General features: G+C 36.7%; 1 protein-coding gene across 2 annotated transcripts in view; it reads left to right on the forward strand.

Moving 5' to 3' along the window:
* Window positions 1–27,739, forward strand: part of dsx (transcription factor doublesex) — a 223,217-nt gene that overhangs the window by 157,888 nt on the left and 37,590 nt on the right. For both annotated transcript variants that reach the window (XM_017900020.1, XM_017900019.1), the window contains exon 5: window positions 24,514–24,787. In XM_017900020.1, coding sequence (XP_017755509.1) covers window positions 24,514–24,782 — 269 coding nt within the window. In that variant the 3' untranslated portion in view covers window positions 24,783–24,787. The remainder of the gene's footprint in view (window positions 1–24,513; window positions 24,788–27,739) is intronic.

Consider the following 27,739-nt stretch of genomic DNA (forward strand, 5'->3'; position numbering starts at 1 on the left):
CTGATATCTGAGAACAGGAAATTGATTCCTAATTATTCCTATATTATGACGATGAAGGATAGATGGATAGACCCTTGCCTACTCTCATGCACCCCATATTCCATTCAGTCATACCACTTTCTCAACCTCACAGATCCCATACTGCATTGTTAATTTAAATCTATAAACTAATCAATACCCAAATTATTAATTTCTGATCCTCCTATGCAGACCTATTAATTTCTCATTCTTCCATGAATCAAAAATTCATATCCTCACTGATGACACATTCGTTAAAAGCAATCTCACATATTGATGGTAGTTTTGGACCATCAGGATCACAGAGATGATCCTTAACGTCTGTAACTCGTGATCTTCATCTGTGTGACGATGTTGTACGCCCAGAAAGGGTTCTAACACTCACCAGAGCCACTCTTGGACGAAGATGAAACTATATCGCGTGTCGCAAAGGTAAAAAATCTCAATTTTCAAGAAAAATCGACGATTTAGTGCTGGGCTGAGGTCCAAAAGCCTTGGAACACCACTGTTACAGAAGTGATCCTTCGCTTCCAGAATCCATGATCTCTATTCGTACAACGATGTACACCTGGATAGAGTTCTAACACTCCTCAGAGTCACTCCTCGACGAAGATGAAACTCGTTCGCGTGTCTCAGAGGTGAAAAATCCCAGTTTTCAAGAAAAATCGACGATTTAGTGCTGGGCAAAGCTCCAGAAGTCTTTGGTACCCGTGACGCCATGGAACATCGCGATCACAGAAGTGATCCTTCGCTTCCAAGATCCATGATCTCTATTCGTACAACGATGTACACCTGGATAGAGTTAAATCCCAGTTTTCAAGAAAAATCGACGATTTAATGCTGGGCAAAGCTCCAGAAGTCTTTGGTACCCGTGACGCCATGGAACATCGCGATCACAGAGGTGATCCTTCGCTTCCAAGATCCATGATCTCTATTCGTACAACGATGTACACCTGGATAGAGTTCTAACACTCCTCAGAGTCACTCCTCAACGAAGACGAAACTCGTTCGCGTGTCTCAGAGGTGAAAGATTCCCGGTCTTCTCTTTTCCCCGGGTTTCAAGGAGAATCGACGAGTTCACGGTGGAAAAAGGAGAAAACGGGGAGGGAGGGCACGATGGTGGAAGAAAGACGGAGAGGAGAGAGAAAGCTTAAATGGCCCGAGGGCATAAAATGGTAAACGGGCCTTTGCACGCCGGAGACATAACAGCAGGCGAGCCGATTTATATGCGTTCTTTAGCTCGTGCACGCACTTTACGATATGTAAAACCAAGGGGGCCCCGGTATTGTGCGACGTCGGTGCCCCGTCGTAAAAGCGGCCGTTCGAACCGCCTCAACTTTGAAAGACTTTCGAATAATATTACAAGTTTTCAGCCATTCAGAGGGCCGACCTCTCGCTATTGTAGCCTCGATGGACGCCGCTGGAAGGGTAGTTTCGCGTGATGCAACCGGCCACCGCGCTACCTCTTCCTTCCATTTTTATTTCCTCGCTTTAATGGTTTCATCGACGCGTCACTTCCTCGGCTGGAATTAGTCCCGTATACCTTTGACGAATTGATGGTGCAATGCAGTGTCGAGGTTAGGTTGCACGAGCACGATGCACGTTCGGGAAATCTTTGAACATAGCCATCGCGGTATAACAAATTATATTAAGATAAATTAGTTTAGGGGGGTTAGAGGTGTCACAGGTGCTGGGATGGAAGAAATACCGAGGATTGGGGATTTTTCATTCGAAATCGAGTGAAAGTGTTTTAATATTTTCGTCATGGGTCTTCAAATTTGTTCCGATTTAGACTTCTTCACGTGTGATTAATGTTTTGGATTATTTTATAACATGAAAGTTGGAAATTAGTGGTTAGGTGCGAAGTGTGAGCATGTTGGAATGGAGAAAGTATCGAAATTTGGGAATTTTGATTTTGGTTTCTGGTTTGGAGTGGAGCGAAAGTGTTTTAGGTATTTAAATGGGTGTTTTAATTTGTTTATGGTGGTTTCTTTTTCAAATTTATTGTGATGATTTGTTGTGATTCTTTGCGTATGATTGACGTCTTTATTAATTCGATAAAATTAAAATTCGAAATTAGTGTTAACTCTGATTGGTACTTGTAAAATGTTCAGGAATAGTTAAAGGTGTTAGAGGTGTTTTGGAGTGGAAGAAAACTCGATGATTGACAAGCATTTTAGATATTTAAATGAAAACTTTAATTTTTCATAATAGGCCTTTAAATTTGATTTAATTTTCACTTCGTTAATTATAATTATCTTCTCAATTAGTTTCATAGAATGAAAATTAGAAAAGTGTGAGAATATTGGAATGTAAAGATTATCGAAATTTGAGAATTTTGGTTTGGAGTCTAGTGAAAGTGTTTTAGGTATTTAAATGTGTGTTTTAATTTGTTTATTGTGGATCTTCTTTATCTGTGATCAACATCTTGATTAATTCGATAAAATAAAAATTCGAAATTAGTGTTAACTCTGATAGGTATTTGTAAAATTTTCAGGTATAGTTAAAGCTATTAGAGGTTTTTGGGTGAAAGAAGAATCGATGATTGGCAAGTGTTTTAGATATTTAAATGGGAATTTTAATATTTCGTAATAGGCCTTTAAATTAGTTTTTAATGGTCACTTCGTTAATTTTCATTAACATCTCGGTTAACTTCATAAAATGAAAATTAGAAGTTAGTGGGTTAGATATAAAGTATGAGAATATTAAAATATAAAGAGCATCGAAGTTTGAGAATTTTAATTTGGTCTTTGACTAGGATTCGAGTGAAAGCATTTTAGGTATTTAACTGGATCTTTAAATTCTCGTGATTTTAACTTTCTTATATACGCATGAATAAAAATTAGAAATCAGTTTTAACTCTAAACCTATCACTTTCTAAATGACCGTTCTAAAAATTTTTCTTTTCATTAAAAATTCGATATTCTACGTTATTGCAATTTTCATTTAATATAACATATATTCGATTCTTTTCGTTATCTTCTCTTATTTTCTTTCAGGTTCTTATGGATACTAGACATTCGTAGCAATTCCATATAAAACCTCCTCTTACCCGTATCGTATAATATAAAACCATCATCGTGTTATGTAACATGCAATTAGCTCCTACATACTTTTTCTTATAGCATCGGGAATCATATATCTTGTTGTTTTAATATGAAATCGAGTTAAAGCTGGAATAAATATCTCGGACAATAGAGCCGATCGTTATTAATTCCTCGCTCGATCCTCCGATTGTTCCATCTTTCAACAAGTTCGCTTAAAAGTTTGCTAAACGCAGTTCATTTCCTTTCTTGCTCAACGATCTATAACTTACGTATATCTTCATTACCACACTTTTATATACCGACTATAAAGGCGAGGAAAACATAAAGATCGATTCAATTAGCAAACTATCAGCTAGCAGATTCATTTTCGAGGCTCTTATTGCTTGTCTCTCGGGCTCTCCCCGATTCCTCTCGATCATCGTACGCGTTCATAATGCGAAAAAAGGATACAGTTATATAATTTATTAGCACAACTCGGTGGAAACAGAGGGCAGAGAGGGAGAGAGAGAGAGAGAGAGAAGGAAGCATATGGTACACTTGGAACGTAGTAGATTTGCGTTTGTTTCTTACTGTTCGTTGATCAGGCGGTAATTAATGGGATAGCTGGATATATATAAGGAAGCATATGGTACACTTGGAACGTAGTAAATTTGCGTTTGTTTCTTACTGTTCGTTGATCAGGCGGTAATTAATGGGATAGCTGGATATATATTTACCGTGACTAATCGGAGGGACAAGATAGCTTTAGAGAAGGAATCGGCTCTGTTATTACACAGTTCTTACCGCGTTATTACGTCATAACGTGTACGGTGTCTCATTGTATTCGACACGCGTGGGTACCGGAATAAGAAAAATCGCGATAGACGAGAATAAAATAGAAATATCATTACGCAGTTAAAATCAATTTCGTTTTAAGTACGATCGTAAATCTCGTCGAGTGACTAATGTTATATCCCGGTTAATATATAAAATTCCGTATATCGGGTATAAAATAAATATAAATAACTGTATTTCGAACAAGCAGAAATTTCATGCGAAATAGTTTCGAGGTTATAGAAATATTTCGCTATAAGATAGACCAAAAGGCGTGTTTAGCCAAGATCAAACGGACTGTCAGCGTGCAAAGCAAATTCACCATTTTGTCTATTCGTTATGTCTTCGAAATTCCTTGAATCAGGATGAAAATAAAATTCAAACCGATTATTAATACGATGTAAGAAAATAAATATAATATATATAATGTAGTATCGCAAGCTTTCCATTGCATGTACTATGCGTGGCCGAAAAGAAGTCATCTGGTTCGGTTGTGAGGCAAGAGGCGTATTCTTCTAGTAATACCCATTCTTCTATAACACTTCCAAAACTACTACCTCCAAATTCGGTAACGTGATACGTTAACATAGAATATAAGATTTTCGAAGAATTCTTACACCTGAATAATAGAAGATGTAATTAAGGACCTAGAACGTGTTAACACTTTACGTTGATCATATATGACCGGCCATGGTTTCTCCTGTGACACCATGGTGTCATTGGTAACCGGAAAATTGAATAAAAATTGACAGTTAGTGCATTTTCAATAGATCCACTAATTAGAAGATACTTTGAAATAAAAAGCGTCCCATTGAAGAATTAAAAATTTTTATTAGAATACCAAAGAAATATTACAACAAATCTTGCATCTAGCGGTGCACTCTGGTGGCGTCCTGAGGGAAACATGCGATTTCGGCATGGCAGTCAAAGGATTAATCCTTTGCGGTCGATTCCCCGCAGCGGGAACATTCGCAAATCGAAAAATACAGAAAGCTACAGAAAATTAGGGAAATTAAAAATTTTGTATTTCTACGTATTATTAGTAGTATTAAACACAAATTAGTTTCAACAAATTCGGTGCGTTTTAATATCCATATATTGACTTTAAGCACTTGCGCTGGAAAGACGTGCCACGCACGTTGTAATGCTTTTGTGACAAAATCGCCAACGACGTGCCACGCACGTTGCAATGCTTTTGTGACAAAATCACCGACGACGTGCCACCCACGTTGTAATGCTTTTGTCGCAGAATCATCAACGACGTGCCACGCACGTTGTAATACTTTTGTGACAAAATCACCGACGACGTGCCACGCACGTCGTAATGCTTTTGTCGCAGAATCGCCAACGACGTGGTATACACGTTGTAGACGTGCCACGCACGTTGTAATACTTTTGTGACAGAATCGCCAACGACGTGGTATACACGTTGTCAGGCAATTGTCACAGAAACACTGGACCGTTCTGACACACGGGTCTGTGAATTTCTTGCCAGCGTAAGTGGTTAAATTCTGTACAGAAAAGTAACTGCGAAACGCTAAATTTGCTCTGCCGAAATTTGCCGGCCGCAAAGGGTTAAATAGCCCTGGAATGCATGATGCTCGAGACGAGACCAACTCCTTCGAAGTTAATTACTTCGAAACTACCTTCTAGACCGGTAACCGAAGTGCCAGGAACAAGTGAAGTCGAAGAACAAGCGACAACCGCCATTTGTCTTTGTCAGCTTCAGCCTCAGTCTCTATTTTCGCGTGTGTCGAACACGGTCCAAGATAATCCAAGAAGCTCATCGACCTATTGTCTATGTCTAGTCAACGGATAACTAGCCGACGAAATTTTGTCCCCGTTATTGCCGTTATATCGTGCTCATCCGACTTGGCCGTTCTGCAAATGGCACGCGGAGTCGTGGAACGTTTGTACGGATGGGTACACTGTACGCGGAAGGAGTAATTAACCACGAAATCGTAAATGTTCGACGACTGCAACGACCGGCAGTTAATTGCAAGAGCAGGAGACGTTTCCCAAGTCAAGCCGATACAAGTGACACGTTAAGCGCAGCTGAATTTATTTCCAGCCCCGGTGTCTAACAGACGGTTATGTTCGACGCTTGCGATTAGGGGTAACTTGAACGCGGCAGCCAGGCTATTGCACCCAGGTGCCATTTGCGAAGTGTTGCGCCGATATTTTAGGCATGGTAAATATTAAGTGGCTGTGTGGTCCATGGACTTGCTTGCGAAGGAATTCTAATTGTTTTTCATGCTTGAGGAATAATGTGGCTTGTTCCTTTTTCGAAATAATTCACGCATAATGCGGGATTATCCAAGATTGGCCTGGGATGGAGTTAGGTTAGGCAAGTGAAATTGCTCTCTTGGAATTGTTTGATGAAATGGTCGGGATTGGTGGAGACTCTGTTTGTTGGACATTTATTAGGTTATTTTCTTGAGTAATAATATGGCGTGCTCGTTTTTGGAAATAATTCACGCATAATGGGGGATTATCCAAGATTGGCCTGGGATGGAGTTAGGTTAGGCAAGTGAAATTGTTCTCTTAGGATTGTTTGATCAAATGGTCTGGATTGCTGGAGATTTTGTTAGTTAAACATTTATTAGGTTATTTTGTTGAGTGTTGAGGAATTTTGTGGTATAGTGGTATTAATTTTTTATAGCGTTATTGATATAATATAACAACGGTATAAGTTTTAAGTTTTGATAATGTTATTAATTTTTGGTTATTAATTTCGTGAGATGCAGAAATTTTAGGAGATTTTAGTATACCTGCTTGGCATACTGTATACAAAGAGAATAGGCACGCGTGTAAACATAGTGATTACAAAATGCTGAAAAACAGAATCAAAAATGTAAGTATTAGTATTATGTATGAATGCGAATGAGGTTGAACAAAATATTAACTCTTAATTAATAAATATAACTCTTTACACTCGACGATTTTTTGACTGAAGAGGGGTACGAGTTGACAAATTTTCTGCTATAAGGCTGATGATATTTTTTGAACATTAAATAAGAATTATTTAATTTCGATACCTCGCGCACTGTTACATTATTTCAAATTTGATATATTAATTAATATAGAGCTTCGAAATTTTATCAAATGACGACTGAAGGGCTCCTCTCGACTGCAAAGAGATAATATGTGCAGTTTAGTACGAATGATGTTTGAAAAAATGTTTAAAAAACTGTGCCAGAATAAAACAGTTATTTGAAAATCGTCAAAGAGAAAACATGAGTATGTAACGGTTAATAAGAGTGATAGAGAAAGAGAAGAATTTTCTAGAAAGTGTTAATCAATATTTTGTTTAAAATAGTTTACTGCGAGTTGTTTTCATTATTTAAATATTTTTATCTAAGTATACTAATGAATAATGATATTGGTGTCCATTTCTACCCACAGAAAGGACTCAAAAATAATTGCAACAAATCCCTAAAAACCAGATAACTCTGATAAGAAATTAAACAGAATTTGTGTGTCAATGAATGAGAAAATAAAGAGGCAAATAATTACAACCAGTTTCTAATGTCAATAATTACAAAATAATTAATAAATAAGGCAACAAAAAGAGAAAAGAATTATCGAGTTTGGCGAAGAATTTTTGTCGGTCCTAGTAGGTGTTGCCATAATTAAAATGCGTCTAGTGCGTGATGGAGCTTTGTAAAGTCTCGCACGTGACGATAATAGCCAGCAAGTGCCATAAGCAATAAAAGAACCGTGAAGGAATAGGAGGAAGGGAGAAGAGTCGTCGTTTATCGATACATTATATTTAGAGTGGCGCTGCCGTTCACGACGAATCTCGCTGGTAACGTCACGCGATTGTTAGCGGGTACCGGAAGTTATGGCAATTACTGCTAGCCGTGGCGAACGCGGGTGCAGCTGCGAATCCTATTTTCGAAGGCGCTCGGCGATATTTCTGCTCCCTCTTACCCCGTGACACGCGTGTGTTTGATATAGACCCGGGCGAGGAACAGCCGGGGCGAGGGGAGGTGGACATTTAATTTGCAAAGCAGTTTTACATCTGGTAGAAATTCGATGCCTATTTTCGAATATTTGGAAGTCGCGTGGGTGTTGCTTGTACGCTTCGAACGCGTTCGCTGGCAATTTATGTTCAGCTTCGATAGGTCAGTTCGCCTGTTGGAACAGTTCCTTCCTTGCAGTATTTATAATTTTTTGATTATTTTAATGTTTAACCCTTTGCTACTACACTGCTCACTCTCGGTCACCGTTTGTTTTAACGAACCTACCGAGATCGATTAAATGCATGAAAAATGGAAAGAAGAATCTTAATACTTAACAGACGGATTGTTTTTCTTCTGTCTTTCTCGATTTACGAACATTTTTGAGAGGATTATATATGGCTTTGAAGCAGTTTTCTTGCAATTTTATTAAATCAACGCTATCTTTTCGGTAAAATTTTACGAAATTATTTATTTATTTTCTTTTAGGTCTAGAATTTTTTAACACTAAACGTACCGGTATTTTACACGTACCTATTCTTCCATAGGGGGTCAAATGATTCTTCGTGGTACATAAGGTATGCAAAGAATTTTTCTTGCTAAAACGGAAACCGAGAAATTAAACAATTAAACAAGATAATATGAAAATTTACAGAAAGTCAGATGAGTGAAAGAAATAAAAATGAATGTACGATTTATAAAGTAAATTTTGAAAGGGATCATTTGATTCCATTTGGTACGTTTAGTGTTAAATAGGAACAAGACCACTCTTCATGACTATTTTTTAATTTTTCTAAAACTAAAGTATGAGAGGTATTGTTTCATGTATTTGTTATAATCATTAATGTAATTTGGTTTAACAATATCTTCCCTATCTCTATTCTTGTTCTCACGAATTGAAGATATCTTACAAACGTCCCTCTTATCTTTCCATATTTATAACTTAGCTTAATAAAAATTCAAGCAAAATACATTAATCTGCGTGATATATCCGTTAAGTGTTAAAAATATAAAAATAAATAAATGGAATACAAGGAAATATGGAAAAATCGATTATAAGTGTCATAAAAGACAGATAACACAGACAAACGATCAAATTTGTGATGAATCTAGTTCAGAATTTCAAATCAAAACGATGCAAATTATGGTATATTAAATCTTTGCACTCGACGATTTTTTTTTACTAAAGATGAATGGAAATTCAAAGATTCTCTGCTAAAAAACTGGCAATACATTTTTGAGCAGTAAATAAAGAATTGTACAACAATAAAATTATAGAATTATTTGATTTCGATACCTCGCACACGGTTACATTACATTAAATTTGACATATTAATTGATATAAATCTTCCAAATTTTATGAAACGGTGACTAAAGGTCGCCTCTCGAGAACAAAGGGTTAATCGTCCAAAAAGCTCCAGAGAAATTAACCCTTTGCACTCGTGGGGCGCCTCTCAGTCGCCATTTAACCACATTCTAAACATCTTTGTTAACTAACATCTCAAATTTAAAGTTACTCAACAATGCAATTCAACGTCTCAATTTGCATACGACTTCTTATTTGCCGTTTTAACCCTTTGCACTCGAGAGGCGCCCTTCGGTTGCCATTTGATAAAATTTCGAAGCTCGATATTAATTAATATATCAAATCTAAAATAATATAACAATGTACGAGATATCGAAATTAAATAATTCTACGTGTTTATTATTATACGATTTCTTATTTACTGCCCAAAAAATATCATCAGCCTTATAGCAGAAAATTTTTCAACTCGTACCCTTCTTTAATCAAAAAATCGTCGAGCGCAAAGGGTTAAAAATATCCTCGACTTTACGACAGAAAGTCCTCGAATTACTATTTTTCTGTAAAAAATCACCGACTGCAAAGGGTTAACCTAAAATCAAGGGGAATCTTCCCTCTAACCTAAGAATTCAATCCATCCACATAATCGTATGACGAAAGAAAGCAAATGAATTGACAGACACCGATAAACCAGGGAATTAATCTTATCAGCAACGGAACGATTTAATACCAGCGTGGATTCAACAAATTAATCCTATTACATCGACAACTCGGTGCTATTAAATCCGACATCGGGTTAACCTCTCGGATCCAAGATGGCTATCGGTCCCACGGGGCTCGGCTCACCCCTCGCAGCCGAGAGAATAAAAAGAGCCGAGGCATAAGCCACGGCTCAGAGTCGTATCGACAATGCGTCGTAAACCCTGCGGTATCTTGGTCATTGTCGGACAATGTCTGGAAGCATCGGCCAGGAGGAATCGGGAGGCCCCGATACTATCGCGAGGTGCGCGCGGCGCGTAATTAGAGTGCTCGGGCTAGAATTACGATTCCTCCTGGTGACACTGAATCACGATTCGGCCTGGGCTGGGACGTACGGCCGATAATTTTTCATCGCGGTCTAAATTATGAATTATCGCGGCGCGAGCACGTATCGAATCAAATGACGGACGATAAGAGGGCCTCGCGACTGTCGCGACGCCAGGCCAGAATCACCCGGCGACCGTGCATGCGAAGCAACGCTATTAAATATAATTTACGAGTGGAGCAGCGTTTTTATGCCCGGCTTTCGAGCACGCCGGATTCATCTGGCCGGCCGGAGCCTCGAATAAATCATTCGATATTGAGCGAAGCACCGGCGAACGGAAACGAAAAGAGAGAGGGCAGCATCGAGAGAAAAACGAACCTTTTGTCTTCAAGCCCTCTGCCGTCCACCGTGGAATTTTGCCCCGCCGAAATGGAAATCCTCCTTTTGCCTTCCTGCCCTTCCTTCGATTTCGGTTAACGAGCCACTCTCCGTGATAACAGCAATCCGCTCGAATATGGCCGACAACTCGCGTGATTTCCGTTCGGTATTAACGTCACACGTATCTCGGTCCAAATCACGCCCTTTTTTCTATTTTTTATTGCGATTTTTCTTTTAGCCCTTTTAAAATTTCCTAACGACGTGTGGAATGTCGAAGAAAAATAATTCTGTGTCTTAAATGATTAAAAATATCGTCGACTCTATGACAGAAAGTCTTCGAATTACTATTTTTCTGCAACGAAAAAGTCGTCGAGTGCATAGGGTTAACACTGGAGTTGTATTTTCCTAAATAAATATGGTGTACATAAACGGTATTAATGTAAGTATTAGGACGAAAATGTAAATTAAGATATAAATTATTATGCTCCTATCTGAGGAAGAATTAATATTAATTTTGTGAAAAGTAGCTACACTTTTCCAATAATTTTGAAAATAAAAGACTCCCAAACAAATTATTTTTACATTCTTGCTAGTTCTAGTATCAATATAGATATATAATTAATTTTTCAATATATCTTGATATTCCATTTTTATTTCTCTTTTTTTAATTTTTCCTATTTTATTTCTTCATCTACCAATCATTTGACAGATCATGGCAGTGTTAAGGTTTAGTATTAAAGTGGTTCGAAGTAAATTTGGATTAGATTCTTAGATTTGGCAAATTTCTCACTGACAATGAAAGTACGAAGTGCAATGTGAAAACTTTGTTTTATTATATATTTTTCGTGATTCCATTTTTGGTTAATGATAATCTTGGTTTAGCTTAATTAAATTTAGATTGGTTCATGCTACATTTAGATGATATAGAACCTCTTATGGCATTCTTCAAGATTTTTGCTTCTCCCTTTTCAATTAACGAAGATCTTAATAAGATCATTATGATTAAACATGGCGGATATTCTACACTCTACCACTGCTGATGGAATTTTCAATTTTCACAATTTTCAAATTGTAAACCTTGTACAATATTTCTCATGTTACTCCTCCAGCTCTTCCATTTCCAATTAATAAAATACTCGTTGATAAAATGAACATAATCAAACGTGACCAAAATTTCTCACGATTTGAGTTAATCTTAGCTCCGTTTTGAATTAGGTTTCGATCACATTCGAGTGTTAGATCTCTCTGTCATCGATAATGGAATTTTGACCTACAAATTGCGAACCTCGCATGGCAGCCTTCGTGTTTCTGACTCCATTTTCGATCGAGGAAGAACTCGGTGATAAGATCAATGTGGTCGAATATGGAGAGTACTTCTTGATTATATCATGAGTTGCTTTTTTCCGACGTTTTGGGCAAGTGTTAATAAGGTCGGTGAAAGTGTCTTTCGTTATCGTCGTTACTCTTGGTCGGACAAATTATCCGATACTAAAAATAATTATCCTCGTCCTTAACCGGTATCCATCTGCAAAATACCTGCAAAATGTCTGCAAAATGTCTGCGAAATTTTCTACCTGGCAACTGTGGTGACAGTCACAAATCTGTAGCATCGGTCAAATAGTTATTCGAATTTTAGGTAACCATTTAATATTGAAAATACCAACTTTGTAACTTTGTAGAAGAAGAAAGATCACAGAAAGATGAGGAAGAAAGTCACAGAAGATAAGATCCATGGATCCTCAGCTGAATCGTCACGAGCCATTCGTCGTTAGCTCTCCAGTTACGATGCACTCGCTCCAGATCTCCACTCTTCCACTTCTCCAAACATACAGTTTTTAACTGCACTATCAATCGCTGAAAATAGACAAGACGTCTGCAACTGGACACGTAACAGTAATAAATTCATAAGGCCAGCGGATGTGGCAGCAACTCAAGTTTCAAATGACCACTAAATGTTTCGAACACATATTCTAATTCTCTGGACAGAGTATGATCTATAAATCTAACGAGTTTATGGCTTTCTTACCTAGGTCATCCATTGATTCATCACCCATCACCGTCAACTCTCGCTTTCTATTCTTGGTCCACCCATTCCACCTTCCACTTTTCCAAACTCACGATTTTTGACTATATCCACCTATCGCAGGCAGATACTGGATAGGCAAGACACACCTCCAACCACACCCTCTGCGACAACTTATCTTGTCTCAGCTCGCTCTCCTGGGTTACCACGTCACCTAGACTGTTAGAGACTATGTGTACATATATCTACATGTTTCTTAGTTCCTGTAAATTTTTTCCTGATTTTGCAATTTTTATTTCACTGTTCCTCTTTGTGGAGGCTGCTTTGTGAGGACTAATTTCACTTTAGATATTTATTTTATGGTCAAATTATTATGGTATTATTTATAGGTATAGGACTAGGTTTTGAATTGGAAGTACATATTTCTGAATTTTTGCAAATTTTTTCTAGATTTTTCAATTTTTATTTCACTATTCCTCTTTATGGAGATTGCTTCGTGGGTTAATTTCACTTTAGATATTTCTTTTATGATAAAATTCTATATTATTTGTAGGTATAGGCCTAGTTTTTGAATTGGAAGTACATATTTCTGAATTTTTGCAAATTTTTCCTAGATTTTTCAATTTTTATTTCACTATTCCTCTTTATGGAGATTACTTCGTGGGTTAATTTCACTTTAGATATTTCTTTTATGATAAAATTCTATATTATTTGTAGGTATAGGCCTAGTTTTTGAATTGGAAGTACATATTTCTGAATTTTTGCAAATTTTTTCTAGATTTTTCAATTTTTATTTCACTATTCCTCTTTATGGAGATTGCTTCGTGGGTTAATTTCACTTTAGATATTTCTTTTATGGTAAAATTCTATATTATTTGTAGGCATAGGCCTAGTTTTTGAATTGGAAATACATATCACTGAATCCCTGCAAACTTTTTCTAGATTTTTCAATTTTTATTTCACTATTCCTCTTTATGGAGACTGTTTCGTGAGTTTAATTTCACTTCAGGTATTTCTTTTATGGTAAAATGCTGTATTATTTATAGATATAGGACTAATTTAGGATTGGAAGACGAGAAATTTATTAACACAGTTTATTTTACAGTCATATTTAAGTTCACTTTGTAACATCATTCATTCACGTCAATGAAATTGTATTTAAGTGTAATAATACAATAATTATTAAATTAATGGAAATGAAAATGATAATAGTTAATTTTTTCTTAAAATGTACAGGAACTTTTGACATTTGAAATTTAAGCTGGAAACGAAGTAGGAATTCAGGGTCTTGATTCCAAAAGTTTGTATCTGCAACGTTGAATGTTAAATCCAGTATATTTATGGGAAATTAATGGCAAGATTTTGCGTATGAAACGATGCGATGTTATTCAAGGTCGTTTTTGTCTCATTGCACATGATCTGTATTATACAGATCGGCTTTCAACCTCTTGGTTACGTGGTTTGCAATCAATTCTACCTTTTCATAATTGCAAATTCTTATTTATTTTCTCCCAACATCGAGTGCATTTCCCTTTTTCATGATTCGTCACTCGTTGAGACACAAAGAAATTTACTTCCCCTTCCTGTCGTGCATTATTCCAAATTTTCTATTGTAAAATTATTATTTAGTATTATTTAGTAATGACAAAATTATTATTTCATATTTTATAATATTTAAAATTTGATTAAAAGACAGGACTTATATTCGATTTTCCTTATTTTTCTATACAATTTTGATCTCAATTTTATTTTATTAACCCTTCAAGCGTTTTATCAATTCCGAAAGCGTGCACCCGAGTGGCCAGTCATTTTCAAACAATGACACGATATTTAATAAAATATAAATATTATCGAGCAAGATTTAATCAAACGATTCTGAAAGCGTGCATCTGAGTGGCCAATTATTTTTACGTAACGACACGTTTAATCGAGTATTATAAAGTAAGATATAATAAAATAAAATTTAATATGGATACACTTGATCAAAAACCGTGATATCCCACTTAAAATATTTTTCCCAATTATTCCAAACATTTCTCACACAGCCAGACCCCCGTGAGATTTTCACCCCGTACTCGAACGGAATTAAAAGACCAAAATGAAGCTCTGGCGTTCGTCGTAAATTCCAACGATATTCAAACAATTTCTACCAAAGCAAGCTTCTTCATCACCATCCATAATACCAACGATAAATCGAAGAACGAAGATGAAACCGTTACACCTTGGGCAATTTCAACCGATCTCGCCGAGCCCGCGCGGAATTTTTCCGAGGTAACAACGTCGATAAAATTTGGCATATTTAAACATCCGCGTTATATACACCGCGACGTTCCAGACTAACATCGCGGGGCATAAATTTCGAGGTAGGCCGTCCCGCCGTATTTATGTTCACGGTAAATCAGAGTAACGCCAATAACGAGTGTTCTTAACGTTAATTCCTTACCGGTGAGTCCCGAATGTTTTTCACCGTCGCGGGAGCCACTGGCAAGACGAATCGTAAAATAAATATGATTTATAAAACGCAAGGCCCACTCTTATTGCGCCGACTTAATGATATCAAATGGATCTATTAAATTGATAATCAAAGACTCCCCGCTTTCTCTTTCCGCAATAAATTCCGGATAAGTCTTAATTACGATTACATTCGCGGTGATGCCCTTTGCCGGACACACACGTTCGCATTTTTCGTACACATTAGCCGATGAGTCATCGGAACCACGCCTTTTCCGAAACGGTAATTACAGAGCGCTATCATTCGCGATCCCCAGATAACGTTTACACGCATACCGCGAGGTAATACGTAAGAAATGCAAATTTCCTTGGTCATAAAGTGCCGGCTTGGATGTACCCGGTATCTTACATTAATATCGGTATTGGACACATTGTGAAACCAGTTGGCGGAATTCATCGCGAGCACGGCAACGCGAAATTTCCTCCGCTAAATGGTAATTGCGCGAAGATGGAAAATGTTACGGGCGAATATATGCGGCAGTAAAATCGATTATTTCAGAAATATCGAGCACCTCCGTTGCTAAATTCAGGTTATTCACGAAACGGCGCATGATCGAATGTAACTCGTATTTTCGGAATAATGTGCTGTTAATTGAGTGTCTGTTATGAAACGTTATTAATTCGTTTTATATCTTTATCGCGGCTGATGAGAAGGAAAGTGATCTCGTGGCTAATTTGAATGCAGCAATTTCGGTTGAAAATTTGCTACACTCCGGGGTACGACTAATTTTTTCTACCAAAGCTGTGAAAATGCGTTTGTTTGCCGTTTAAATTGGTCCACGAAATTTTGCGAGTAAGATCGGAGATTGTGCACGAAATTTCGTCGAATTAAGGAGAAATTCGGCAAGATGAAAGTGATAAAATTTCACGCTTGGTAAAAAGCAGGTTGCATTTGTAGCAAAATTCTAATGTGATTTCAACTCTGATTTTCACTCGATTCTTGCGATTTTCAGTTTCAATTGTTCGAAATAATTATATTCTATGAAATGTAGATATTAGCCCTTTGTACTAGATGATTTTTTCGTTTCAAGAAAATAGTAATTCGAGGATTTTCTGCCATAAGGTCGACGATATTTTTAAAACGGTAAATAAGAAATCGTATAGAAATTAAGACGTAGAATTATTTTACTTCGATATCCCAAGCATCGTTGGGTAATTGTAAATTTGATATATTAATTAACATCTGTCTTTGGAATCTGATTAAATGGCGACTGAGAGGCGCCTCTCGAGTGCAAGGGGTTAACCCTTTCACTCCTGCAGACGTCGTATGACGTCACCTCCAATACTGAAAAAAGAAAAATTGGTAGTGGTAGTTGTGATATGTTGACTTTGGATTGGGAAGAAAATTAGTAGATGTAGTTATAAATGTAAATAGACTTGGACAAGTGATTCCGAAAATTTTATAAAACATTGGGAATTTAGAAATGAAAGAGCTAAAAATTTGGAACTCGAGGTCCTCTAGAAGACTCCTTTCAGTCAAAAATCTGTTAGATGAAGGACAATTAATATTGGTATTCATGCTATGTTAATCTTGGATTGGGAATAAAATTAGTAAAAATTAAATACAGGTATATTTGGAACCTCGGGTAAGCTTATGATGCATGATATTGTATTTTGATCAAGTTTTTATTAGATTCAAACAAAAATAAAATTTCTTAAATTAATTCAGAATTAATTTAGCTACTCTTTTCGTAACTCAAGAGTGAACAGGTTAATAAGGTTTTATTGAATAATAAAAATTTCGAAAAGTATAAAACCTTACTGACGTGACTTACGATTCTCATTCGACAGAAACAGGTTACGACAAAACTTAGTTTCAACTGTGGTCTTTTAATGCGGACCAGTGAGCACAAATTACATATAATTTTTCGGCATTTTGCATCTGACACGATCTTACGGAACGAGTACTTATTACTCAATTAGCTAACCGCTGGAGAGGCCAAGAATTAAGTGCAGTGAACACAGTGAATCGTGTTTAAATTGCTCATACGCTTCTTATGAATTTGCGACTTTTAATTATCGAAGATGGACGAAAATGGAATAACGCACGGAAAGTAAACACCATGAGAGTTGCGAATACCAAGGCAGCACGCCACCTTCGTCAGAATTTAATGGAAGTAGTAAATGTCGTTTCTAATCAGACACCAGTGAAACGAAAAACAAAGGGCCTCGAATAACGAAGAATAGCATGGCTGAGGCAAGAAATAAAACTGCAGTAATATTTAAAACCCCGTAATCTTGATCCTCAAAATCAAACCTCTTTTTATACCACAGTAACGAAAAATTTTGGTAAAAAAAGTAAATAATAGTAATAATAATTAAACAAATGAATATTAATGCTCTGTTTGAAATATCACATACTCTTCCACTTGCTAAATTCATAACTGTTCTTAATTTATTAAAAATTTTATATCCACCACTCAAAATAAATTACAAAATTGACTAAAATTCTTTATGGGAGTACAGGTTGTTCCAAATTTACGTATTACAATTATTATAGTATATTATCATAATATTCAAGAATTAAAACACTGTTATCATATAATGTCGAACATAATATCACACGTTCTTCCATTTGATAAAGTCACAACCCTTCTTAATTTATTCAAAATTTTATATCCACCACTCAAAATGAACTGTAAAATTGACTAAAATTCTTGATGGGAGTACAGGGTGTTCGATAAATTACATTTCACAATTATTATAGTATATTATCATAATATTCAAGAGTTAAAACATTCTTATCACATAATATCAAGCATAATATCGCATACTCTTCCATTTGCTAAATGCAGAATTGTTTTTAATTTATTAAAAATTGTATATCCATCACTCAAAATGAACTACAAAATTGACTAAAATTCTTCATGGGAGTACAGGGTGTTCCAAAATAACGTATCGCAGTTATTATAGTAAATTATCATAATATTCAAGAGTTAAAACATTTTTATCACATAATATCAAGCATAATATCGCATACTCTTCCATTTTCTAAATTCACAACTGTTTTTAATTTATTAAAAATTGTATATCCATCACTCAAAATGATCTACAAAATTGACTAAAATTCTTCATGGGAGTACAGGGTGTTCCAAAATTACGCATCACAATTATTATAGTAAATTATCACAATATTCAAAAATTAAAACATTGCTATAGAAACTAATGTGAGCAAAGTGAATTTTGTGAGCCTTTATATGCACTGAAATAAATTAAATTTGTATTTAATTATGCTACCTATGCTACTTTCCAGGAGAACACTTGATATAATATCATTTTCCAAGATAATAATCGAATTATCTTCACCATACCTTCTGCAAGTTGCTCGTAACGAGCAGGACACGTTTCAGTTCATGCTAAAACTCGACCTCGAAAAAATGATTCGAAACCACTTTTGCCATCTTTCCGAACAAATCAGCATCGAATGGAAAACTGTAGAATCCCACTACGATAGCAATATACAATTTCGAAGAACTCTGTGGAGAAGATGGGGAGAAACACCGTAGCGAGAATAACAGCAAATGGAGAAAGCGAAATTTGTTCGCGCCAATGCCAACGCGTCGGTCGACCTCGAGGAAACTGAATTGTTGGCAAAAAATCGGCTCGATCGAATTCGCAGAAGCATCGTAATCGATCCAGAAATGTTGAAATCTGACAGGAAGCTCGGCTGGCCGAGGCCCACGGCTAACCGCAGGACCTTGAGAAACGCAAAATGAAGAGTCCACTGGCGGGATCGATCGCATCGTGTCGAATCCTTTTCTGCATCCTATAGAAATCCTCGTTGCTCGCGACGACCGTGTCTCAGCGTGATCAAAGCGGCGATTAATTGCGCGTCCAATCGTTCGTTTCGTTAACAAGAAGATGGAAAAGATCGGGGGCCCGACGCGCGAGGTACATACGCTACTAAAAGTTCCCCATCACTTTCTCGATTTTAATTGGATATTCTAGACTGACGGAGTTTTCTGGCGATCCTTCCTTTTTTGGGACTATTCAGAACCTGGGGAATTTACAACGGTGATAATATAACTGGATATTCCTTTGAAGGAATTGTCAGAATGTATTGTTAACCCTTTGCACTCGAGAGGCGCCTCTCAGTCGCCATTTAATAAGATTCTAAAGATGGAGGTTAATTAATATATCAAATTTATAATTACCAAACGATGCGTGGAATATCGGAGTAAAATATTTCTACGTTTTAATTTGTACACGATTTCTCATTTACCGTTTTAAAAATATCGTCGACCTTATGGCAGAAAATCTTCGAATTACTATTTTTCTGTAACCAAAAATTCGTCTAGTGCAAAGGGTTAATACCCCAATACTCGTGTAACGATATATCATTCTCGATTGAAGTGAAAAATACTCCTTTCCTATACCTAATAACCCTACTCGTTACCAACCACCTCAGTGTCATAGGACCCAAATTACTAAAATACTAGATTTTAATGAAATTACATATTCTGGATTAAAGTGAAAAATATTCCTTCCCTATACCTAATACTCCAACCCTTTACCTAAAATGATACCTACAAACCACCCCTATATCATAGGACCTAAATTATTGAACAATTAGATTCTCAAAGCTATATTATTAATCAGAATTATCAGATATCAGAATTAACCTTTTCACTCCTGAGTTACGAAGAGAGTGGGAAACACCCTGTCCTGAATTAATTTAACAAATTTTATTTTTGTTTAAATGTAATAAAAATTTAATCAAAATATAATATCACGTAGTACAAGCTTACCTGAAGTGATAAAGATGAATACAGAAGCTCGGAAATCATTTTATATATTTTATTTTATTACGCTGAGAAAATACCACCAAGCAAATTTCTTTGTTTATTATTACATATTATAAATTTAACATTTTATGTATCATTCTAGGATATTTAGCAAATATTTAGAAAATATACGAATAAAAAATCACATTTAGAGCTGTCCAAACTGAGATTTACGAAGTGCACACAGACATGAAATACATAATTTCGTAATTTTTTTGACAGAGGGCAGAATAATGCAGGGATTGTATTGAAAAAAATTTCTTTCTTATCCTAAGAGATGGCAGGACACGTGAAAATAGTTGGAATGCGTTCAGAAAGAACGCAAAATTTTCTAAGCTCCAACAACTTCCAAATCCATGGACGTTGCATCGTGTCCACAGTCCGGCGCCATATTGTATCGTGGCATCATACGACATGTGCAGAAGTGAAAGGGTTAATTTGGTTAATTTAGAGAAATTAATTTTGGATTAATAAGTATTTAAATTAACAAAATATTCGTTGCAACTGGCAAAATAATTCTTGTAATCCTGTGAGGGTAAGTTTGCTGAGAAATTTAGAAGTTACTCGGAAGTTGCTGAGGAAAATGGAGGGGGAGATTAGTATCGATAGAATTTTGAATTAGTTAGGAAATTAACAAGAGATTAAATAAAATTGGAAAAATAATTGGTTAATAGCTCTTCGATTCTGAACATAATTTCTAAACACAATAGAAGCATCGGATCATTATAAGTTAACTCTCTCAACCTTAGAATCATCTACCTAAGTATACCAATCTCGTTATTAATAAAATATCGGTATACTACAGATTATCAGTGCCAGTTTATTTTCCTACAATAAATTTTTTACTGGAAATAATTTTTTAGGATATATTGGATGCTTTCATCCCTTTTACTTCTAAATTCTTGAAGCTCTATGGAACCTTCTAATATACCTGTATTTAATTTTCATTAATTTTATTCCCAATCCAAGATTAACCCTTTGCACTCGACAGGTGACTCTCAGTCACCGTTTGTTTTAATGCTATAACTTAAATAATGGATGACGATAATTATATTACGAACATCGAAATAAAATTATTCTATTCCTTCGTTTCTCACGCAAATTCACCACTTTCTTTTATTAATTTCAGCATAAAGAGTATCAGTGAGCTTATAAAAATCTAAGAATAGCTTCGAATTGCATCTTCATGACGAAGTAATCTTCAAGGGTTACCATAGCATAAATGCCAATACCAATTATCCTTCCTCTATCTTCTAGATTTTTAACTGAAAGGAGTCATCTAGAGGACCTCGAGTTCCAAATTTTTATCTCTATCATTTCTAAATTCCCGGTGCTCTATAAAACTTTCAGAATCGCTTGTCCAAGTGTACTTACATTTACAGCTGCATCTACTAATTTTCTTTCCAATCCAAAATCAACATACCACAACTACCACTACCAATTTTGCTTCCCTGGGTAGCGCAACAGCTACCCAACTAAAATAGCCTTTCCAAGCTACCCAGAATTCGAAATTGTCTCCAACAACTGAAATACAATTGAAGCTCCACGTAACTAGGAATGATTGGAAACTTTTGACCAACAGTGTATGTCCCTTCGTTATCTGAGCTACCTCTGCCTGCTCGGAAGATGCAGCAAACGTAGAGGCACGAGGACGTTGGTTAATTAGCTCGGCTAACGCGGGAGTGGCAACAATTAAAAAGAAATAGCAGCAATTAAGCGATGGGAGCACGAAACCGGGCAACTGGCATTGTGGTCGTCAGGTTTGTGGCGTGGGGTGATAGGTCCTCCTGAGTTTCTCTGTGTATGTAAGCTGTTGTGAAAACCACGCCTCGAGGGTCGGCCATCTTGATGCATGAATGGGTGAATTCCTATTGGCTATAACTCGCCTGAATTCAGGGTGCTCCGTTCCCAGAATCCCCTTTCGGATCATCTCTCTCTCGAGACCTAAGTTCCATTGTGTCGAGAGCAGCTTGATTGATGAAAGCAGCTCCCACCCATCACGCCGTTGCTTTCCTTCCTCGCTGATTTGGCCATTTTGTCGGCAAAGCAGCGTCGCGTTGCCCCTTTTGCCTAATTCATATTCACCAAACAGGATTGCCGGGCCATTTTTATTGGACTGTTGGTATCTCAGCAAAGAACAGAGGTCGCGGTGAATGAAGCAATTGTGCCTGCTGCTGCCTTCCTCTCTCTCTTTTCGCTCGCCCTTCTCTCTTCTCGTTCTCGGCCACGTATCGACGGATACGAGAGATTTGCGTTTGAGATGCAGGTGATGATGAATCTGCAACTTACCGGGAACGCGCGATTTATCGGTGAAAGCTAATTGCACGTAAAGCGTGCTATATAATCTTGTACCTTAACGGTATTGACTTATTCTCGGACTACTCGTCTTGCAGATATTCTTCAGCGTGCCACGTCTGCTGCTTCTTTTTCCCCAACAGGGCAATTTTTCTTTCGGGGTACCTACTTGATTGGTATGTGGCTGGTAATATATGAAAATAAGAATTCGCTGCAGATTTATGGTTACAGTGATCTACTAGTATATTTATCAGAGTCTCTTAATCACGAACTTCTGTATTAAACCGAAGAGTTTGTTACGATAATTTAATTCCATTTACATAAAATGTCTATATTTCAGTCGGATTCTGTTGGAATATTCATTTAATATTTTCGAGCTCGAGATAGTCGTTTCTTCATTAAATTACAGAGATACGGTATTTAAAGGTAATCGGTATTCTTCCGAAGGCAAATTTGATAGTCGATGCGTGAAACTTTAGTACGAATTGCATATTAGAAATAATTCTCTCGTTCTCGGTATTTTTCGAATATTTTATTCGACATTGATGAACTTTCCTTTGGAAATTTTTTAAATATTTTTTAGTGCTTCTGAAAATATTTTGGGATTCCCAATGGAGTGAATATCACAATACCACATACTCTGTATTTTCTCCATAATATTTTCATTCCTTTTTCGCTGAAAATATATTCAAAATCGTTCATTTCTTGTGCACAAATTTTCTTCTGCAAAATTCTTCCCAATTTTTAATGTAAGCGAGTACGAATTGCATATTAGAAATAATTCTCTCGTTCTCGGTATTTTGCGAATATTTTACTCGACGTCGATGAATTTTTCTTTGGAAATTTTTTACAAATATTTTTTACTGCTTCTGAAAATATTTTGGGACCCAATGGAGTGAATATCATAATACCACACACTCTGTATTTTCTCCATAACATTTTCATTCCTTTTTCGCTGAAAATATATTCAAAATCGTTCATTTCTTGTGCACAAATTTTCTTCCGCAAAATTTTTCCCAATCTTTAATGCAAGCGAGTACTGTAACGCGATAATTTGTATTACGTTGTAATCATAAGTCGAGTAAGTACCAGCAGCGAGGAGTTGTGTGAAAGGAAACGCAAAGATACGTATCACTGAGCAGAGAAAGATCATGTATGAATTTAACCAGAGTCTCGTGTTACCTTGCACAGTAGCATTTGCTTAACAGCCAGAGGAGCAGATCTTGCTGTCGACGCTTTCAGCGAGAGAAAGTTACGCAAAAACAATCATTTTTCAGGTGTTACTGAAAAATTATGGTGTTATTTCTTGGTCCATTATACCGTGTTCAATTTTTAACTGAGACCATGACTAGCTCGTAAATATACACGTTTATGGATATGCTGACGTCTACGTGTTCGTTGTTACACGATTACAGGTAAATGGACCTGTAATGAATTTATCATAATGACAAATTTTTATAAAATTAATATTGGTGAAAACCAAAAATAAAATACCATGCAAATAAAACAGAATATTATAATATTATTGTTTCTCCATTTTATATCATAGACTTAATGATCTCTACAGTACTTATAAATCCTCGATTAAATATTATTACCAGCTATTATAAATGAATAAAATGTTTTGTCTGATGAATTTCATGTGCTTATGAACTTATACTTTTGTAAGAATTATATATATATAGGAGCTTACCTGATTCTGTTATCTTGATTTATATCGATGTTATTATCTATAAAGAAAAATTGCAAGGTTTAAAAATTGCTGTAAGTGATAATCCATTGGAGACTTGAAAGTGATCATCGATTTTTTAAACAGAAATATGTCTTTTTTAATAACAAAATTGTAGTGTATTTCTATGCCAATAAATTTATTTGCTCTCACTTCATTCATTCTACAACCAGTATATTTATAAAAATATAAATAAATCACAACTTTCTCATAAAAGTAACCATGGATATCCAATTTAAAGGGTAAAAATCATCTTCAAATTTCCCAAAAGTCTCCAGTGAAAAAGAAAAATAATTATTCCTTTCATTCTACACTCTCTCCAAGACCACTGAACCTCAAATTCCTGAGCTAACTATACTCATGAGAGTTATATACATATATATATAAAGAAACCCAGGCATTACCAACTTAAAAAGCCAAAGGTCAGCTTCAAGTCTTCTAAGCGCCACCATGAAAAGAATTCATTTGCCTCATTCGGTATTGCCAGCTAGACCAAGCAACTCTGACCCATTGTATTCAACGGATAATAACATCGACGTAAATCAAAATGACAGTTTGAGGTAACCCACTCTGCGCAACGAATGCAATAAATAGCTAACATAAAATTCGTCTGTTCCCCTGAATAGCCAGCAACGAAATACGCAATATGCACTTCTGGAAGGCAGTCAGAATGGCCCAACCTAGTCGGACGTTTCGCTGCACCGCAGCGTGCACTGCGCCTACGGGACCGCCAACGGGACCTCCAACTTACGAAGGGCAGGTGCCCTACATTGGGGTTGCACCACCTCCGAATCCTGTCCATTTCAGGCCGTTCCTGCAGCCAGAGAATGCTCACATACCGGCCACCAGAGTTCCGTCCAGCCCAGATGGTCCTCCGGAACATTCTGCTACGTAGCCTCGGTGAGTCTCGCTTTATTTTATCACCTGTCAGCTTTTGCACTCCTGCATCTAGTGAGTGGAACTATGGAACTGGCTCCGTTACAATGGAAAAATTCGAACGTATTAAAGGCCCAAGGATTTTCCATCTCCCACGAGGTGTAATGCTCTAGTCCTAGTTCTGAGCTAGCTAGAGGTGAATGTGGTTCTAGTTGCAGGAATATTGGAGTTTATTAGTGAACATTTTCGTTTACATCTAAGTGAAATTCTCTTGAGATAGTCGTGGTCCAGGTGGAGGGTAGATTGGTATGAAGATTAGCTTGGATTAAACCATTTCTTAACCGTTTGAGTGCCACGGGTCATTATTGTTTCCCAATCGATATTTGCCAAGCGGCGACTCTAAGTGAAATTCTCTTGAGATAGTCGTGGTCCAGGTGGAGAGTAGATTGGTATGAAGATTAGCTTGAATTAAACCATTTCTTAACCGTTTGAGTGCCACGGGTCATTATTGTTTCCCAATCGATAATTGCCAAGCGGCGCGATAGCGCTTGTCATATTCCGTGTCCAAAAATGCCGAGCGGCGCGATAGCGCTTCTCATGTAGCTAGCTAGATAGCGCTCTGTGTTAATAATTTTTCATTTTCCTTCGAAAATGTTAACGCTTTGCACTCGACGATGTTTTCGTTACAGAAAAATAGTAATTCGAAGATTTTCTGTCATAAAGTCGAGGATATTTTTAAAATGGCAAATAAGAAATCACATGCAAATTAAGACGTAGAATTATTTTACTTCGACATTGCACGCATCTTTAGGTAATTTTGAAGTTGATATATTAATTAGCATCGATCTTTAGAATCTAATCAAATGGCAAAGGGTTAATATTTCAAACGAGAAAGGGATGCGATTGTACATTTATATGAAAAAACCACAGTTTGTTGTTAATGTATAATTACCGAAGAATCGTTTATGTTAATGTTACATATGTATATTCACTCGTTCCAACGCTTCAAATTTCCCTTGAGAAAGATCTGATCGCGAATTGTTCATGAAAATGTGCAACAGAAATGCAAATACGAGCGCATACCTGGAAGACGTGGCAACTAATTTCCTATGTCGAAGCTGTTTGTAGTTTTTGTATGTAGCTTTTAATAAGATTTTAATGAGCCATCCTTAACAAGTTCCCTTGGGTGCGGGTTAATTATTAGTTACCGATATACGCTACTGGTATGCGCTAATTGTTCGATATTTGCGTGAGAAAGTACAATTTCTTCTCTTGTCTGACAATTTTGTTTAAAAGGATAGAGCAGCTGAATAGAGAAAAGATAGAGTATCTATATGAGTATGAATAACCATGATGCATACCACGTACATAAGCGTTAGAGAAATGAGAACTCCCACATTAGACTCGATTAAAATATAATAACGTTTTATCGCGCTTGTTTTACAATTTTAATACACTCACTGCGAGCACATTCGCTTTCGATGAAATTTTTCTTAAAGCTTCGTAACGAGCATCAAAGTAATCAAAATGTAGTATACTCTATCTTTCGCTATCTATCTTGTATTATAATACATTCTGTGCATAGTCTATGCTAAATTATATATATATTTCTACGTGAGATACTAACCAGTAATTTATCAAATTTTAAAATAAATGCGAAAACAATTTTCAGTTGATTTCTAATTATTGCTGGATCATTTAAAAATCCAGAAATTTGTGACACGCATGACAAGTAAAACGTGAATATTAGTTTTGAGTTAGAAGAAGATACTGTAAGTCACATAAATATTTGTACCCCTCCATTTGTTGACTTCAAATGGCTGCCATACTTGTACAACACCTCATAGGTGGTCAAACAGAATATTTAATAGTAAAAATATTTTTCACAATAGAGTTTACATCGATTGAAAGCCTAATTAATAAATTTAGTTATTACTTATCAACAATAGTTTTAAAATTTATATTGCAAAATATAGTATTAAAAATAGTTATACTCGATACATGTAATCTCACACGAATAAACTTTAGTGGTTCACTGTATACACACATGTATACTTATCGATGCATACAGTGTGGACACAGGGCAAAAATTATTTCGTAAATCGTGTCTCGATCGCGATCCCAGACACTGGAGATCTATAAATCGCACTATATACAGTGTGGACACAGGCGAAAATTATTTCGTAAATCGTGTCTCGATCGCGATCCCAGACACTGGAGATCTATAAATCGCACTTGAGGTCGCATCGACGCGATCGAAACTGTAATCAAGCAGCGACAGCGTTCGAAGAACGAAACTAATACGAATTTCCGGCGGAAACCTGGAGAGGGATTAGTTTTCGTTTTAGGACGTAAAGCTCTCCTTCCTCTCTCTCTTCCTCGTACAAACGCGGTTGCTCCTCTCCTTTTCCCCTGGCACCCTTCTTTCGTCTGGAACGTTCGAACCCGGAGTCGTAATCGCAAATCCGGCACACATAAAACAGATTCTAACCTATAAAATACCCTTCCATTCGAGAGCCAGTCAGACCGCATCGCTTAGACCAGCAAAGTATTTCTCGGTTCCTTTATGTTTCCTTCTTCCGTTTCTTTCTCTTTCTCCCCGATTTTACGTTCGCTACCCCGGGAACTTACTTCCTTAACAATTTTCACGATCGCTGGATGAAACTCTTTCGCCCGTTCCTACAGCCCTCGATATTTTATTACGTCTCTCGAAGTTACACGGATATTCGGTGTGCAGGAACAGAGACGATTATCGAGAAGTTAGTGAACAGAATTGCGTGCCTTGTGGAAATTTTCCAATCGTGGTATCTCGTGTTTAGCTACGTCAAAGCATACCGAAGAACGTCGCTCGTCGCCATCGCGCTTTGTTTATACCGAGCATTAGTAAGAGTCGAGCGGCGCTGCGGTAGAGTTCGACCTCGTCGCGTCGCGAAGCAGTGGCGCTGCTGTAGTTCGTCGCGTAGTATGGCGAGCGAT

This window comes from Eufriesea mexicana, unplaced genomic scaffold (genome assembly GCF_001483705.2).
Source record: "Eufriesea mexicana isolate 0111107269 unplaced genomic scaffold, ASM148370v2 scaffold1028, whole genome shotgun sequence".
NCBI lineage: Eukaryota > Metazoa > Arthropoda > Insecta > Hymenoptera > Apidae > Eufriesea > Eufriesea mexicana.